At 37.6% G+C, this 18,298-nt stretch overlaps 1 protein-coding gene across 1 annotated transcript; it reads right to left on the reverse strand.

Moving 5' to 3' along the window:
* Positions 1-1,211: 1,211 nt before the first annotated feature.
* Positions 1,212-18,002, reverse strand: LOC136249831 (phospholipid-transporting ATPase ABCA3-like). The gene is made up of 44 exons (XM_066041956.1): positions 17,853-18,002; positions 14,009-14,082; positions 13,927-13,961; positions 13,803-13,874; positions 13,297-13,485; positions 13,025-13,172; positions 12,847-12,967; positions 12,683-12,793; positions 11,253-11,396; positions 11,114-11,205; positions 10,950-11,057; positions 10,349-10,549; positions 10,166-10,295; positions 10,022-10,114; positions 9,670-9,951; positions 9,499-9,617; positions 9,298-9,444; positions 9,159-9,248; positions 9,009-9,108; positions 8,873-8,957; positions 7,623-7,838; positions 7,499-7,561; positions 7,169-7,437; positions 6,945-7,118; positions 6,831-6,895; positions 6,057-6,783; positions 5,869-6,009; positions 5,660-5,776; positions 5,437-5,607; positions 5,091-5,201; positions 4,955-5,037; positions 4,780-4,848; positions 4,523-4,730; positions 4,388-4,471; positions 4,225-4,336; positions 4,070-4,173; positions 3,988-4,017; positions 3,784-3,941; positions 2,229-2,295; positions 2,070-2,173; positions 1,921-2,013; positions 1,614-1,872; positions 1,385-1,510; positions 1,212-1,329 (listed from the first exon to the last, which is right to left on the reverse strand). Exons 1-44 carry the CDS (start codon positions 17,925-17,927, stop codon positions 1,291-1,293), a joined length of 6,006 nt encoding a protein of 2,001 aa, XP_065898028.1. The 5' UTR covers positions 17,928-18,002; the 3' UTR covers positions 1,212-1,290.
* Between the last annotated feature and the right edge of the window lie 296 nt (positions 18,003-18,298).

The raw sequence follows: 18,298 nt of genomic DNA on the forward strand, positions 1-18,298 counted from the left end.
AATGTTTTGCACCCTTGTTAAAAGTTGGAAAAAAAAACAGGTAGCAAAATACTTCTATTAATAAGTACTGGGTTATTCTCATCTCAAGCTCAGGTTGCTGAAATGTTTGTATCACAGAAATTATACACAAACAAAAATTGATGGAAAAAACATAAACTGCTCTAATAGAACATCCAGCTGCTCCATATTTTGAATCATACTTTGAAGTCCCACTACACTATACTAGTAGAACTTCAATCCTATAAATATTTGATTCTAGTGCCCCAATATACAACTGTCGTGTGTATGATTAAACACCACTGCTTGTTGAGTCCCTAGCAATAAACAATGAGAAAATTTACATTGAAATGATACTGATGTTGGTATGTAGCTCATGATGAATCCTTCAGCTGTTATTGTGCTTGAAGTGCTACAGTTAGTAGCTATAATACAAGTCCCACACATGTAGCTAGCCAGAGTGTACATAACATGAACTGTGAGAGGTTATGTGATTTTTCTCCAGGAGTCTGCAATTATTGGACTTACGCCACTTTACTGGTGCAAGTTGTGTTTATAATTACCTGCGCTGCACTCTTTCAGCAAGAAATTTCCTAAATTATATGTAATGATTTGTTGGGTGCAGTTAGCCCCAGCCCTGGCCACAAGTATAAGGATATAATATCCTGGTACTGGTAGTTTGTTGGACATGTAGCTATATAAATGTATCATCTAATGGTAACATGTAAATTGTGAAGTTTGCTCACCAAAAATATTCACATACTTTCAGTGGGCATGTGTATCAGCTTTGATAGTGCAGTACAACTATCAGTTCCTCAATAGTAAATAAAAGGAGAACAAGGGTAGCTATTAATGTGACAAGCAGAGAGAGGCATAGAGAGGATGGAGTTCCAAAAGCCAGCTCCTTTGAGATTGTACTTATGAGTTTGCAGCAGGATATCCAAATACATCATGTTTGGTAGTACAGAATAAATGGCAAGAACAATCCTATACATTAAGCCAGTGCAACTCAACCTCCAGCACCACTGATCCTCAGTACCAATAATTACCTTGTAGATATAGAGATGGCTACCATACGATTGTATAATGTTCACAACAACCATTAATGTCATACCACCATGTATATTGGATTGGGAGTGCTATCCCATTAGGCAGAACATTAAACTCTGTAAGTACAGGGAGTCATAACAGCTGGGGTACTATTCAACCTAAACTTAAAGTTAGATTACTGTGTATGTAAAAGCATAAACAAAGCAATATTAAATTAAGTTATGTGTTTGTGGCATGGACATCTTAATCAAACAGTTGATCTTTAGCAAAGTTAATGAAAACCTGGATAAATAGAGTAGTGTGGTAAAACACATCTGGTGAGATCATGTGAGCTTACTTGTTCCAGAGTAGTCTGGCTAACATTGTAATCAACTATCAGTAAATTTTGTCTGTTCTGCTCCAACACTCTGAAAATGTGGGACCATGAGAGGTTCTGTCCCTCTAACTGGTAAGTAATACTTCCCTACATTGAGAATTTGAGACACATACAAAGAATTGTCCATATATTTACATCACAAACTTGAGAGATAAATTATAATTTATTCATTTAAGTAAATTCCACTTACCAGATGGTGTTCAACCAAAGTGGCACGTTCGAAAGTATTCTCGATGAAATTCATGAAGTTTTGCAATTGGATGGGTAGGCCATTAGTGACAACACTTACAGAATCACCTTGACTAGGTGAATAACCAACTGTTGGTGATTGTGGTCGTCCAAGTTGTTGGCGTACACTGCCCCCTCGTGTCAAAACAGATTCAGTCACTGCTCCAATAAAATCATCTGGTGACCCAATTTTAACCTGTAGGGTAACTCCCTTACCAAACCTGTAAACAAGGCAAACACTAGCAGTAATTAATGAATCACACACTCACTTTGTTTTGAGATGTTGTATTCCACCAAGACACTTGAATTCTCCATTGACCATGATAGCTAGTCTGGTACACAAAGCCTCACACTCTTCCATACTACAGTAGGACAACACACAATCAGGATAACTACCTTTAGACTGTTTATCACTGACCTGTGGGAAGTGAGTACAATAGACTTGCCAGCCTTAATGACTGTGATAAGAGCATCCCATAAATGACGTCTGGTAGCTGGATCCATACCAGTTGTAGGCTCATCCTTTTCACAACACTCAAGTGACATACAATTAACAAATATTGTTATACCAACTTACCAATAGCACAATCTGAGGACTCCCAACCAAAGCTACAGCAGTACTTAATTTACGTTTATTTCCTCCACTAGAGAAGATACCATTTTCAGTAGTATACATGGACAAGTGGATTCAATAAGTTTTAAAGATTATATGCTACTTAACTGATTTGTGAAACAAGTGTGTGGTGTGCATGTACAACTATAGTCAGTTTGTGTTCACCTGAACCCCACCAAAAATGGCAGTAATATCAAAGAGGTGAACATGTGTTCACTCCCAATGGCTTTGTACTGGAACAAGTATGTTGTAAACATGTTTGTGTGTCAGTACTACATGTATTAGATAATTTTAAGCCTCATAACTGTATGCCTTGGCTCTCATCAAAGCTCTTTTGACAAACACTTCTGGCAGGGGGGTTAGTATTCAGTGGACTGGACTACTGGACTGGAATACTGGACTGGACTACTGGACTGACATATTTTTGGTTTTTGCACATTCTATGGTTGGATTTATGGAGTCTTGCTAGTAAGCACTCTTAGGGCACCTGCAGCCCACTTCTAAATGCTGAAGACGAACAGTGGAATATGCAAAAACTGTCTCTTAATAATTTCACTACTGTTTATTATGCCACTATACAACACTTATTCCTTACCCTAGCTGGTGTGTAGTAATTGAATGTGACAGCAATAGTTAACCAGCAATCAACTAGCCAGTAGACAATAACTTTCAAGATATCCTTAGAGCAAGCTTGAGGAGCAAGCTAGTCTCGCCAGCATGGCCAGACCTCTAGACTTGCCTCTAGTTCAGTGCAGGGGCTTACTAATTAGAGATTTTTCAGTATGGGCACTTATAATCTTAAATAGATAAGCCCCTGCACTGAGACAGAAGTCTGGCAGCGAGACTAGCTTGCTTGCTCCTCAAGCTTGCTCTAAGGATATAACTCGAAGGATACCATCTACTGGCTAGTTGATTGCTGATTAACTATTGCTGTCACAATCAATTCCCTGCACTACCTGCAGCATTACTACACACCATGCAGGGTAAGAAATAAGTGTTGTATAGTGGCATAATGAACAGTAGCGAAATTATTGAGATAAGAGACAGTTTTTGCATATTCCGTTGTTCGTCTTCAGCATTTAGAAGTGGGCTGCAGGTGCCCTAAGGGTGCTTACTAGCAAGACTCCGTAAATCCAACCATAGAATGTGCAAAAACCAAAAATATGTCAGTCCAGTAGTCCAGTCCAGTGTTCCAGTCCAGTAGTCCAGTCCATTGAATAGTAACCCCCCTTCTGGCAGTTAAAAGGCTTTACAGCACTACCAAACTTAATGGTTGGGCAGTTGGCCCATGTAACAAGAGTTATTAACAAAAAAAACGAGGGCTCAGGTGAACGCAAACAGATTATATAAATGACAGTGTCATTCAAGTACCCTAGATGGGTTCTCCCTTTCAGATTTGTGTACATAATAACACGAATTATTACAAGTACCAGACTACAAGTCCTCTAAATACCAACACTAAGCAAGGATCATTTGACACAGCCATGGTGAAGAGGACATTTAGGCACATAAAATGTACCTGTATGTTCCACACTGATTCTTGGCATATTTTAAAAGATCCAGTCGTTTTATTTCAGCATCCACCGCTTCTCTGATTTTACCCTCGGGTATTCCCCTCAGTCGAGCATACAACCACAACAACTCATATCCTGTCATATCATCTATCAGAGCATCAAACTACACAACAAATAAGATAACACACACACACACTGGATAGTAATACCTGTGGACAGTATCCAATGTGTTGTTGGACCTGTGTAGTACATGTGATGTAATGTATAGGGTAGTGATGTGGAGATGTGTACCTTTCTGATGTCACTAACTATGTCATAACCAGCAATAAGAGCTGTACCACTGGATGGTATGGTGTCTCCAGTTAACATGTTGAATGTTGTGGTCTTACCAGCTCCTAACATCGTACAACAATTGTACAAACAGTATAACTATTCAGTGCACTGACCATTCACTCCCAGTAATCCAAAACATTCTCCTTTAGGAATTCCAAGATTGAGTCCTTTTACAGCATGTGTGCCTACATGATATTGGCATCCACTCAAGTAGCCTCCATATACCTATAACAATTACATTAAGTATATAGACAAGTACGTATGCTATATAGAGACCTTGTTAAGATTCTTTAGCTGGATAAGATCATTGCTAAGTGCTCCACTATTCATCCTATTCTTCTCTTGAGCAACATCACTGTCCTATAATGTGTGAGAACTAAGTAAAATAGTCGCAGCAGACTATTGACTAACATCGTGTGCACAGACGACAGCTTTAGTGGCTGATTGTGTTATACACAATCTCACTATTTTGTGTAGAAAGAAACGTTGTTCTAGTAGTAATGTGATGACAAAAAACACAGCTCCACCCAATGCCATTGATAAAAAGTTGGCACCGATTCCTGGGTACTTCAGGTCAAAGATGTTATCAGTATACAGCAAGCCCCTTGCTTCACAAACACTATGTTTTCAAAATGATGAAATATTTTAATTGCTACAACATTACTCACCCGCCAGACAGTTCACAGGCTTCTTTGATAACAAAGTTAGTGTGGATTTGTCCAATAGCTTCAGCAAACCTATTAAAAATACGCAAAATTAATTAATTACAGAGACTGTATACTCTGACATACAAAACTAGCTACACTAGCATTCACTGAAATTAAAATTAAATAATTTCCTTACGCGTAACTTGGCAAAGTAATTAAAATATAGTGAGCGATCTCAGAATCATCTTCATTCAAGAAAAACACAACCAACAAGGAAATCTATTTGACAAAGTTTACATATCTAATACGTTTAGTGAAATTACTTCACTTACTAATGCTGAGAAGAAATACATGAGTACGGTGATGGCAAAAGCAACAGGAGCAACGGTGAAGATGAATGATAACACATAAACCAGTGGTATACTGGACCAGCAGAAGAAGAACTGTGAAGGAAATACACAGGTTAGGCTAAAGAAAATCTACCTAGCAAAACCTCATCAGCTGTATCACTTTTGGTTAATAATGTAATCCTATGTTAACTATTCACTAGAAAGTTTTTTTTTTACTAGAAAGTTGCTGGTTGTAAGAGTCACCAAAAGATATTGTTTAATCATCTTTAGGCCTTTTATGGCTCAATAGTCTTATAATTTATTTATGTAAGTAGTATAGGCAACTTACAAACAACAAGAAAACTGCTCCAAGGTTTTCTCTGTACGAATCTATTGGAAAAGCTGCAAACAGTATCACAGCAGCTATGATGGGTACAAAAGCATTTATGAGATCCCAGAGATATGCTGACATCCAGAAACTGGTGATGTGTACTCCACTGACAAATTGAATGTGCTTAGCCTAAATGAAAAATAAAACTGATAATTATGTTTAATTGCTGTATGTAGTGTACCTTAGAACTGTTCTCAGCCACTGGATAGAGTATGAAGCTTGCAGCTAGAAACGCCAGTCCAAACATGACCAAAATTGATAAGGCAAAACCCAGGAAGTTTTGTTCAGCAGAATCCACCTGTGATAGAGTAGCAATACAATAATACTGACAACTCAGGATAGTTAAATGTACAGATACATATACAATAAATTTGTACTATGATAAAGTACCAGTCCATCATCAGTCCGAGGTAACGGATGATTGTTAACAGTGATGGTATAGCCAGTGTCCGTAGCTCCACTATCTTGTAGTAAGTGACGCAAGTAGATAGTGTGGAAAGCATTCAGAGCTGCAGCAGGCATGTGGAATGGCTACAACATAAAGCTTTTATTAAATATTATAATGAATAGCAATTTACTTGGTTGTTGTAATAAATTGTTGCCCCTGTAATCTCTGTGTTTCTTATGGTGGCATATTGGCGACCAACTAAGTCTTGTTGGTCAACCTCATGTGTATCAGATGCTTGTCGAACAGCCCCATCCACTCTAAAGCTTGCTTCAACCAAAGAGGCATCAAAAGTATCATCACTCGGCACAAAGTTAGTACCAATAAGCATTGCATTACTACAGTTGGGATACACAGATCGAGGTTGGTCAATTAGACTAAAGGAAGCACACTGAACGGCATCTTGGTATGACAGACATTCATTGTCACTATCTATCATGTTCTGCCTTGCAACACTATCAAAAAAGAATGACTCATTCTGCACAACAGGATTAACACTAAGCATATAGCACATCAGATCTCGTGTGTCAACAACATCATTGTTCATATCTCTAACATGTTTGGATGCACAATGGGAGACTGCACTCTCACGCTTGCTGATCACAAAGCCAGCCATGTATCGCCTGAAGAATTCAGTGGTGTCAACTCGACCATCAGAAAGATGCAGCAGATGTTCATCCACATAGTAAGTCATGAAGTCTAATGGTTGAGAATCATCTGCTTCAATAGGGAGTGACTCAGTGATAGGAATACTTGGAGGGTAGGGACAGAATGGTGTGTCTTCATAATGGACAGTGCCTCTAGTACGAGGATATGAACATGTTGCTAGATGTTCTGATGGTAAGGTAGTTTCTTGACACCTTTGAAATGTGTGACAAACAAAATACATGTAATTGATCTAACATACCTTAAGCATTTAGAACATCTAGAATAGCCAAAGTTCCTACCTCTACAGGTTATTTCTAATTCATTCTATAAGAGGCCATTATAAGCATTTGCACACATACAATGTGCAACCTACAAAGTTCTGTGATGCACAGAAAGTGTCCAATATCTGGTACGTGTAGTTACAACAATCATCCATAAAACCTAGCACTCGATTTCTAGTTTCATTGACCAATCCTTCAACATTTGCTGTTATATCTCTCAGCTCAGTAGCTCCAATTGCTCGCCGATACTCTGATTCCCTAGTATTCTGTAAAAACAGTTCTGACATTCATGTACACTAAAGCAATATATGCTAACCGTGAATATTGGGTCCCCACTGCCTAACTCAGCATAAAATGCTATAATATCATCTTCTAAAGCAGAGTCTGGGATGTTCAGTGATCGTGATTCATCTGGTGAATCAGTGCCAGGCACCGTGTGTACAAGTATTAGACCCAACAGAATAAATATAATAGGCACAACCAACTGTGTAATAATGGCACGCCAGTTTCTGATTGAGTGGAGAAATCGTTTCACCAACAAGCCATAGAACTGTTGCATCCATAATATAATTCCAGTGTTAAGATCTGTGGCAAACAGAGGTGGTAATAGATTTTTATGTTTTAACAATTTGAGTCTTAGATTTACCAAAGTTCTGATCAAAAACAGGAACACCACCTTCACTTGGTCCAAATGCTGTTGGTTCAAATTCTATAACATGTAAATGACAATCACTTGTTACAAATACCATCTTCCACATCTGTATTTACACCTTGGTTTCTGTCGACAAGTGGATAACTTTCAGATGATGTGCTGTTCTTGTGGTTAACGGACATGCCATTTTGAGAAACTGGAGGCTCTTCTGAAGTAGACGCTGGTCCAAATTTTGAGTGTTCCATGTTGGACCCTTCGCCAACTTTGATGAAAACTTCTTCCATTGTAGTAACAGATATACCAAACCCTGATATTCCAAGTTCCCTTTTTCGAGCTAATGAAATTTAAGTAAAAATTTCTTTTAAAGTGTAGGTTAGAGACCTAGCACGAAGATCTTCATGTATTTTAAAAACTGAACAAAGCGAGGTTTTTAAAATACACAAAGATCCAAGGGCATGGTCTCTAACCGACTTAGAAAATGTATGCATTATATATATATGGGCATATAGGTGGAGTCATTATGGGATTGGGTTATATGTCGTACTGAAATCGTCGCGCAATGTTAAAATAATCACGGAAGACTGAACTTGTTTTTGTTGGAGTGTTAAAAAAAAATCAAAGCTCGCACCGCTTCCTTTCACAAGTTAGACTAATTGGATCTGGCACAGCTGGGAAATGGCAGTGATCGATAATGTCGAGCCGGGTTAGTGGCAGCCAGTGCCTATGGCGTCACAGCAGTGTAAAGAACACGTGTGTTGAAGAAGCAGCTTGTGTGGATTTATACAATGGGAACGAGTTGTCACAAGTTGTACTTTCAGTGGCACCACAGTAGCGCGAAGAACAGGCAGGGTTTCTAATATGGACCACACCCACATTAGACGTAGCAAAAAAAATAACGTTCTACAAGGAAGCTTACCTAGTTAGGTCTTGGTAAAGTCCATCCATAGTTTAATAGACGATGAAAAGAGCCATAAAACACTCTAGAAACAGATGGGTGCTAAACAGAATTTTCCATGATATTTTTGGACTTCTCTGTTCATCGTGATAAACGTACGTACAACGTTAGATTGTACCTCCCATAATCGAATTCTTTTAGGTATGCCTATAAAATGAATAGAGTGGTTAACCACATGTTGGCCTGGGTGACTGGTCACCCACTGCAGGCTATCAGCCTGATTATGCTTGGAGGGAGCATTGCAAATCAATGATCGAAAGTGAGATTTGTGATGCTTGAGGTCTTTTCTGCTAGCAGGTTTCTAACCATTTTAAGAACCTGCTAGCAGGTCTCTTAGTGGGTTTTAAAGACCTCATTATCCTTCAAAGATCAAAGCATATTATGCATACCATTTTCTAATAACTTATACACACCTTCAAGTGTATCAAACAATGCTGGAAAATATGGTGCTGCTTCACTTGGCAGAACAAACGATAATTCTGCTCCCACATCAGTTACCTGAAAAGGTATAGAACAGAGTGTATAATGTATAATAGTCGGAGTATTTACCATCTCTCCACCACGAACAGTAGATGTTACACATTGAATAACAGCAGCTGAATTACAATAACTCTCTTTTGTAACAACCATGTGATAACCCACTCCATACCTACCGTCATTTGTTGACTACCAGTAAGTGTGAGTATGTGTTAATCTTACTTGCTCTTCAAGAACAGAGAAGATCCACTACATCTCAACTGTCCTTCAGCCATAATGGCAATACGATCACCCAATAGATCAGCTTCATCCCTACAATCATCTTATAATAATGATAATACATGTTAGCCAGTCATCTTACATGAAGTGAGTAGTTAACAAGATGGTTCTTCCTTGTTTGTGTTTGGTTAGTAAATCCCATGTGGCTCTCCTGGCATATGGGTCCATACCAGATGTTGGCTCATCCAAAATGACAAACTGAGAACCAGCCACTAATGCTATCCCAACACTACAGGTATACACATTAGTGCACATACAATACTTGGGTGTTGTCAGTATATACCTTAGTTTCCTCTTCTGTCCTCCTGAAAGTGAAGCCGACTTTTGGTTTGTCTTATCCACCAACTGGAGGTCATTAATCATGGAGTTTACTTCTTCTCTAACAGCTTGGCCAGTCATTCCCTATACAATAAACATCATATAACTTTTCAACATCTGTATACAACCATTTAACCTTCAACCGGGCAAAGAAGGACAGGTGTTCTCTCACTGTTAATCTACCAAACAAAACATTGTGTTGTGGACACAGTCCAAGACTCTCTCTGACTCCATCAATGTCAGTGAGGATGCTGTACCCATTGATGATGGCATCACCACTGGTGGGAGGGAACAGTCCCACTAGCATGGACATTGTTGTGGTCTTTCCAGCTCCATTATGACCCAACAATACAGTGATCTGATCTTGGTACATGTTCAGGTTCAAATTATCCACTGCAACCTTTTTCCCAACTGCAGCCTTAGAGAATAAGCATGCAATTTATACACACGTGATTGCATGTACGTGCACACACACAAACAACCTTTACCTTGTAAACTTTAGTCAGTCCTGTAATACTGATACCACATTGCAGATCTGATGGCTCTTGTTCATGTGCATTTCGATCAGCAGTTAATTGCATCTAAATTCATTACAGATATATGACGGTATACAAATATGGTCTAGTATATACCTCTAGGGCAGAATCGGTATCAATTGTTCTTTGTGATACAACTGGTCTACCCAGCCAGTAGGATGGTAGGAAAACGAAATAAAATGGTTTGGGAATACCATACTCTCCTGGAAACACTGCATCAATATACCTAACACAATTAATCGTCATACTGTACAATGTTACACAAATACAATTGCTAACCATGCAATGATCATATAGAGAAAGAAATCTAAGATGAACATCCCATATACTGCCAACAAGTTAAAATCATCATCTGCAGACAAAGCTTTCCCAAAATTATCCCACTGCACTCCTTCTTCTCTGATCTCCAACGTTGATAGCACATTCACTCCCAATCCCATACAAGTGTTGGACAGAAAACAAGCCCCTATCTTTTCTCCACTGCAATAAGGGTGACAATAGCTAATTAGACATTCCAGCAATACAGATTGCCTTATAAGACTAGTGCAATGCTCTATTATTAGTAGTTCATTAAAATGTGGCCAATAAGGTGAATAGAGATGTTGGATAACTCATCATTTTACGGCACAAGCATGTAACTCCAGAAAAACTACTTTTCAGTCTTGTGACTTAAAATGTGTTGTACATCCTTGTTATTGCCTACCTACCACACCCCTATGAGAGTGGTTGTGACATACAAACATCACTGAAAACTATCAAATAGTGGTATGTAAAATAATTATACTGATAGACTCTTCTACACTACACACTCTGAAAGATAGAATTATGTGCTCGTAGTTTCTACAAACAGTCAAAAACACCTGTGTTTTAATAAACGTACGTGCTTAGTTGCTCGTAACGATCTTGAATGAAGAAATAAGGAACAAAGGCTATAAACCATAGAAGAAATCCAAACAGTAACCCAAGAATAGCTCTTGAAAAAAATACACTATGCAAAAAGAGATGTATAATAACAAAATGTTTACTACCATATTTGTGACGTACCTAACAAGGAAGCCTTGGGCTATAAGACAGTTGATGAACAGGAACATGTATATCAAAAGTAGAATAAAGTCACTTTCAACAAATACGAAAATCTGCACACAGCATAATCAGCTACAGGTCTGTACACACACACATTTACCTTCATCAGTATAGTCATTATTAAAACAGTTACAAATAAAAACATCAACTGTTTGATGTACCAGGTGAGCCATAATATAAACTGGGATAATCCCATCATCTTCATTGACTCACGAATTCTTGTTTGCTTCTCTGAGACCAGTTCCTAGTGGTGTGCTGAACTCATAAACACATGCACAGGCAATGCTACAATGCAACTAAGGATGGAGTTAAACTCTTACAGACTAAGGTGTACGTATAGCATAAGTGTTGTGTTAATCAAACAGTACGATAGTACTGTATAGTAGGGATGACCCAAAAAAGAATGCCTGCCAAAACACAGGTAACTATGGAAAAGTCTTATTGTATCTAATGTCTTAAAACTAAGAAAACCCTTACAAAAAGTACCAATATTAAAAATTGCCAAAATCATAGTTTCATTTTATGCCACAATAAAGCCACTGGTTATGTGTACCTTTTGTTGAATGCCTGCCCTATATAGCAATAGCTGTACTTACAACGATTGGTTTCTTAAAGAAAACATAGTACCATGACCACGCCCTATAAGCTACATTAACAGTGATCAGTAAAACCAAGCATGATGACTATGCCCCTAAATAATCTAGTTGAACTATCATACAGTTCTGTAGTACTGCATATTAGGGATCATAAATATTTGGATTTTTCTGGACAAAAATCACCTAAAAACCAGCTTCACAATATCAACCTGATGTCTTGGCAGTATTGGTTAGGTATAACCGAGCCCAAAAGTGCCTTCAGTATGACCCTAAATGCTAACTAAAAATTTAAAATATATATATATTCAATGGAATTTTTTATTTACTGACTAACTACCTACCTGATGCCTTTAACTCGATAACAACTAAGGCTACGTACAGGATTGATTTTTTCACTGCTTGACGTCACTTCTAGGTTCCTCTTGGCATACTACAGTACATACTATGCACAGATCATGCACTTACCTTTGTCCTCCTTTGTGTCCCACTTCTTTTTGCTGACAGCCCAGGGTATCAATTCATGGCAGCTCGATGGCTTCCCTACATTTATATATAGGATCGTCCACATTTTTCGTGGTGACTGGATTGATTGCAGAGGCACTTCTCCTACTGTTCTTTGTTTGTAATGCTGTGAAATGGGCTGAACATAGCAGCATAATGGCCACTTCACTTTTGAGTCAGTAATTGATAGTTGGGACGTGCATTCAGTCGAAAACATTACCTCTGGTGCCATCCTTTCTTTTGATGTGGTATGCGAGGGTTCACCAGTCATAATAATGTTACAAAAAAGTAAACCAACAAGAATAAGAAAAATTCATATTTTTTCCTTATACTTGATTTTGCTTCACAAAACAAGGTACAGTGGCCACTATTGATTAATCACATAGCAAAGAATCACTTGAGATCAGCAGTAATACTGATATAAAACTCTCACCCAAACAAATATTCCTGCTGGCCATATTAAACTCAGTACCAACAATAGTGGCATGAACTGCTCCAGTTGTTCCAAGTATGGATTTCGTGTATGAGGTGGGTAAGGAAATTGCTACAAAATCAACACACAAATTACAGTAATGAAAGTGACCGTATCATACTAACTTTTGTGTTGACTGGAATTTCATTAAAGGGATAAAGTGGATCATTTTTTTTAACAGTCCATTCTATGATTGACATTCCAACCAAGTTTTGTATATGAAGAAAGCCTTCACTCAAGTAGAGGCTACAGTGTAACACACTTAATAACTGCAAGCAGTAGTTATATCAATGTGTATAATACTTAGGGGAGACTCTTGGTCCAGGAACTTGGAATCTCGGCTGAGCAATATCAGTATCCCATGTTATGTCACCTTCTTCACCTTCCACTTCATGTGCTGGTCTAATGGTGTATCGGAGTTTACTGCCATTAAGATTGTCAAATACAATGCCTGCATGAAGACACAATGCATTGGGTCGTGACTTGTAAAACAGAACACCAAGGTAACTAATTACCACTAACACATATATACAAAATATTACAAGTGTATGCTAGAGTTAAACATGGCTTCATACCATATCCATTAACACAACTATCAAATCGTACTATCCTGTCAGTGTCAACATCATCACTGTTACTAAACTGATCAACATAATCTCTTCTCCACTCCTTGAGGGAGGTAATCATGTCACTTTCTGTAGCATGTGCTAACAGTGTGGCTTGTGGGAACCGTCTCTCCAATAGCCTCATCACTCCAACAGCATCTATATTACATGAATATCTAAAATACATATAGCTAGTTACCCATGATGCATAGGATATATACAACTAAGGTAATAGAATCCACTTAGAATTACACATATGAATCCACTGCATGGATACTTATGCATCCACTTTCATCACTCATGGTTAGGGTCTTCACCTGTATTTAGTGTATCTTGGAAAGCAAGCTTAAATTACAAGCAAATTTGTTGTATGTGACTAAATATCAAATTGTATTTTTGCAAGGCTGGTATCTGGTTTTGTAAACACAATAGGAACAATATAAATACGTACAATGATGGTTACCCTTTCACAATACCTGCATTGTTAGGAGCATAGAATATTGTAGTGTTTGTGGGAGGTAACTGAAGTGTATCAGGTTCAAAAGTGACTGAAAATAAACTCACATAAACACTTGTACACCAACACAATAAGAATCATACCAAAGCAGTTGTCTACTGTGTCAAAAAATGCATACCTATTGAAAGAGAACATGAACTTTGTGCACATTAATAAACTTCATACCTGATACCAATCACTACTACTATTGCAAAGACTGGTAGTACAAGTTCAAATATTGTTCCAATTGGTCGACGTATCTAAACAAATAAAAAATTGTATCACTTTAGTGTGCAATTCTATAACAGAGCACTATGAAGTACTAAGTAAATTAATTTATATAACAATAACTATAAACAGTTTAAGATATTCATAGTGACATATTGCCTATAATCTGAGGTTGCTAATTAACATTGTTGTATTTTTGTTTAAAATTTCATTTAACCACTGGATGCTAGACAATGTAACAAATGGCAGTCTTACAAGCTAGGTGACATCGTAGATTAGTTAGCATCTTCTTGTGACATAGTAAAGCATGTACAAGCAGGATGCGTGTTTGTAAACTGGAACGTTTGGTGTATTGAAAAGTATTACCCATATGTTATTACAGTATTAGTAGCTAGTGGTTGGATAAAACTTTCACACAGATCACATGCATGGGTCACATGTAGCTATGCATGGTATTCAATAAAATGTAAATGCATAAATACGGTATGGTTGAAACTGCATGAGCCTTATGTAGCTCAAAAATGTGGAGGAATTAATAAAAAAAATTAGGGCTGATATATATGCAACTAGCTTCTGTAGCTATATGCATACAATTGATTATGTTTAGCATAACTTGCCAATCATTGGCATTAGAAATTGTAATTCTTCACTGGAATGATGTATGTACTTCTGGTTAGAACTATTTAATAGAACAATCTTAAGTCTCTTATCTAAATTTAATTATTCGTGAGTGACTTGTCGTGTTATAAGTGAAATCGCAAAGCATATTTTTCATCAATTATTGACATGAGATATCAGTGATTAACATTAGCAGACTTTGCGAATCTGTGAGTAATTACTTCTTTGGTGCCTTGTTGGTTCATTGTGAAGAAGTTTTACAAAGATGAGGCCAGCCCGTTTGAGAGATATTCAGGTTGGACACAAAAGCATACTGGTTTCCAATACAAAATTATGTTACTACATATATTCCATAGTCTGTATAATTTTCAAGTGCCGACGATTGGTACCTGCCGATAATTGGTGACTTACATTAGAAGTTCGTAAACAGTCAGTTAGCTCAGTACAACTAAATCACTGGAAAGACTATTCTACTCTGGCACTGTTCTTGGTGGGACCAACAATTTGTAAACATTCAATTTCTGGTTGATAATGTGCTAGTTTTAAAGTACGACAGTGCCTGGTGTTTGTTTTTTATATCAAGTATACATGAGACTACAATTAGGCCATACCAAATAAATCTTACGTTTTACAGATTATTTTACCCTCGTGGGTGACCCGACCCGGCAGGTCAAAAAAAAGCAACAATGGCAGATGAATGTTAAATCATAAGAAGATATATACTGTGTACTGACTCCCAGCAGAACTTGTACAGCTACCCACAATAAACTATGTGATTAGTCTATATCTACATAATTATGAGTTTTATACCTTTCGCATGTATGTTTATACTTTAGAACATGTACATGTGGAGCAAGTAGCTGCCACACTGTACCTGGATCAGTGAAACCTGCCATATGACTACACAGCTGAAGAAACATATTTCATATACATAAAATTGATATATCCCTTCTCACTACTTGAGATCACTTTTATAGAGCACAAAATTAATGTTTACATTCCATTTACATGCATGTTTAGCATGTGGAATTAGTAGCATTTGCTTCAAAAGTCACTCCTCTAAAGCCAAGTAGCGCTGTCTTCCCATTTACCCCGACAATTTTATTTATTTTAATACATGTATATTAAGACAAATGTCACAACGTGATTGAATGGTTATATACTACAGAACTTTTTTTAAAACCTCATGGACATCAATAAACTTTTCGTTCCAGTATCTTCTTCACTCTTTTTTCCTGAAAATTCCAGTGTGAATTTTCTAACCAGGGACCCAAACGTTTCTTTACAGGAACACTTCACTATTGTCTATTATTAATGATGACCACATCTTGTTTCAAAACAACACTCCATTTGTAAAGCTTTAAAGTGTGATTTCACTTTCATCTGCCAAATTGAGCGAATCCGCCTGAGCTGAACAGGTAAATTGTTGACCCAGTTGCATCCATGAAACATAAAATTGATTTGTGATGGCCTTATGTAAAATATTAAATTACAATGCTTTTGCAGTGTTGGCCATTTCGATTGGTTCAGCATATCATTTCCTTTGATGCCTTCTACACGGCTGGCCAATCACAAAAGGATCATAGATACCATAAATTACCGTATAGCTGGTAATTTTCGAAAGGTTTTTATTTTCGGATATTTCGAAGAGGCCCTTCTCTTCGAAAATAAATTCCCACGTCCAGTTGTTTTTCAAAAATACATTCCCACAAGTGAAAGCAACTGTCCAACTTTCGGCGATTTGTTCATGTATTCCTCGAGTTCTAGCTCAGTATTGCTGATGATAATGGGTAAACTGTATCATTACTGTACCAATAACCAGAAAACAGGTGATCCAGAATGGGAATTGATGCCGTCTGCTCTAGAATCTATGGTAGGATAGCTAGCTATGATCGAGCGTGATCGTGCCAGTGAATTCACTCCACCCGAGACTCCCTCAGTCTTCCCTCCAGTACACAGGAATCAAGTGGGGATTATTCCATCAGTAAGTCAGTTTTCGGCAAACATTCACGCATCTTCATAATTTATGACACGAATTTCCGTTTATTTGAAATCCATCCGGACTTTGAAATATGCACTCTTCGAAATTAAAATCTTTCGAAATTCAGATTTTACTTTTTGTGCGAAAATTTCTGTGTCGAAAATAACCCGCTATATGGTAGATACTTTTCAATTGTGGGTTTCAAAATTAGTCCTTGATTGCTTTTTTAGTTTGTCCGCGGTAGATCTACCTATAGTGACTGCCTGTGTGTCACCCTTTTGCGTTTCAATCTGATTAGTGTGACTTTGGCGGTGGGGTCCTATAATAATTTAGGGTTTCCAACTCAAAATAGGAAGGTGCTCCCTTTTGTTGTTTCTAGTGATTTTCACACAGACTGACCTTTAAGATAAAGCAAACAAGTGCTAATTTATTATTAGGTTGCTTGTAGCATTGGGTATCAGCATAAGTTTAACATACAAAAAGTAGTCATGTGACCAAAGATATCATAATAGTTAAGCTTTTTAGAAAATCATTGTATTGTAGGATGACCGAAGTCGCAATTAGTATATTTTCTTACCTTATAATGAAGACTTCTACATCTTGTAGTGTTATAGCACATCTGTAATGGGATTGTTGGCCACATGACCACTTTTTGGATATTTACAGTTAAAACTGCACTGATACTGAAAGTAATAAACAGTCAGTTTAATAATATATTAGCACTTGTTTGTTTTATCTTAAGGTCAACCTGTGTGAAAATCATCAGAAACAATGAAAAAGCTGAGGCATCATCTTATTTTGCAGTGGAAATCCTATATGAAGGGATTTTTGTTCACGTGACAACTTTTTTGATATGTACACATGTTAAAATTGTGCTGATAGCAACTACTGCAAACATTCCAATAACAAATTAGCACTTGTTTGCTTTAACTTGAAGGTAAATCTGTGCGAAAATCTCCAGAAACAACAAAATGAAGCACCTTCCTATTTTGAGTGGAAACCCCACCTATCATGAATAAGACTGCCTCAGATGTGAAAGGTCAGGTGCCGCCAGACTAGGTATAAAAACAAGCTGTTTACAAGTCTCTTTTAGTCTTTAGGACAATTACAAAGGTACCGTTGTAAAATCCCAGGGTTTATATATCAATAGTTTGAATGCCACGAAACCCGGCTAGCACAAAACAGATGCACTGGAGACGTTACCTGCAACAAGAAGTTCTTCCACATGAGCAGATAAAATTGTCGACAACTTCTACCGCATCCTCCACTGCAACCCATCTCTACACTCTACTTGCTGACCGAGTTGTTTTCGACGGGGGTTTTCGACAATAACTGAATAGGTCACGCCCGTTATATGGCACAACCAATTATGTATATACCTATATAAACCTAGTTGCGTCACAGAAATGACGTAACTTCTTAATAAAGGCCAGACGACATAAACAATCCGAATAGATCCCAGGGGGGGAGGGGCACAAACAGGCTAAGTTGTAAGTAGTTGGGGGGAGCCAGATTCTCTAGTTCAGTGCTGCATTTTTGAAGCAGAAAATAATAACCTCTTAGTAGTGTCTCACTATTTCAGATGGTTGTATAAATTGTTTTAAGTTACTGGTTAGGCGCTTAATAATAGGTTATTATTTTTCGATGCG

Source organism: Dysidea avara, chromosome 3 (genome assembly GCF_963678975.1).
Source record: "Dysidea avara chromosome 3, odDysAvar1.4, whole genome shotgun sequence".
NCBI lineage: Eukaryota > Metazoa > Porifera > Demospongiae > Dictyoceratida > Dysideidae > Dysidea > Dysidea avara.

What these genes read in the sequence shown, in the direction of transcription:
- LOC136249831 (XM_066041956.1), bottom strand. Translation starts at nt 17,927, where the DNA reads ATGGGTTGCAGTGGAGGATGCGGTAGAAGTTGTCGACAATTTTATCTG. An exon ending in CAATTTATTACAACAACCAA is followed by an intron (nt 6,010 to 6,056) that starts GTAAATTGCTAT and finishes TTTATGTTGTAG; the next exon opens with CCATTCCACATGCCTGCTGC. An exon ending in CTTTGGTTGAACACCATCTG is followed by an intron (nt 1,511 to 1,613) that starts GTAAGTGGAATT and finishes TTCTCAATGTAG; the next exon opens with GGAAGTATTACTTACCAGTT.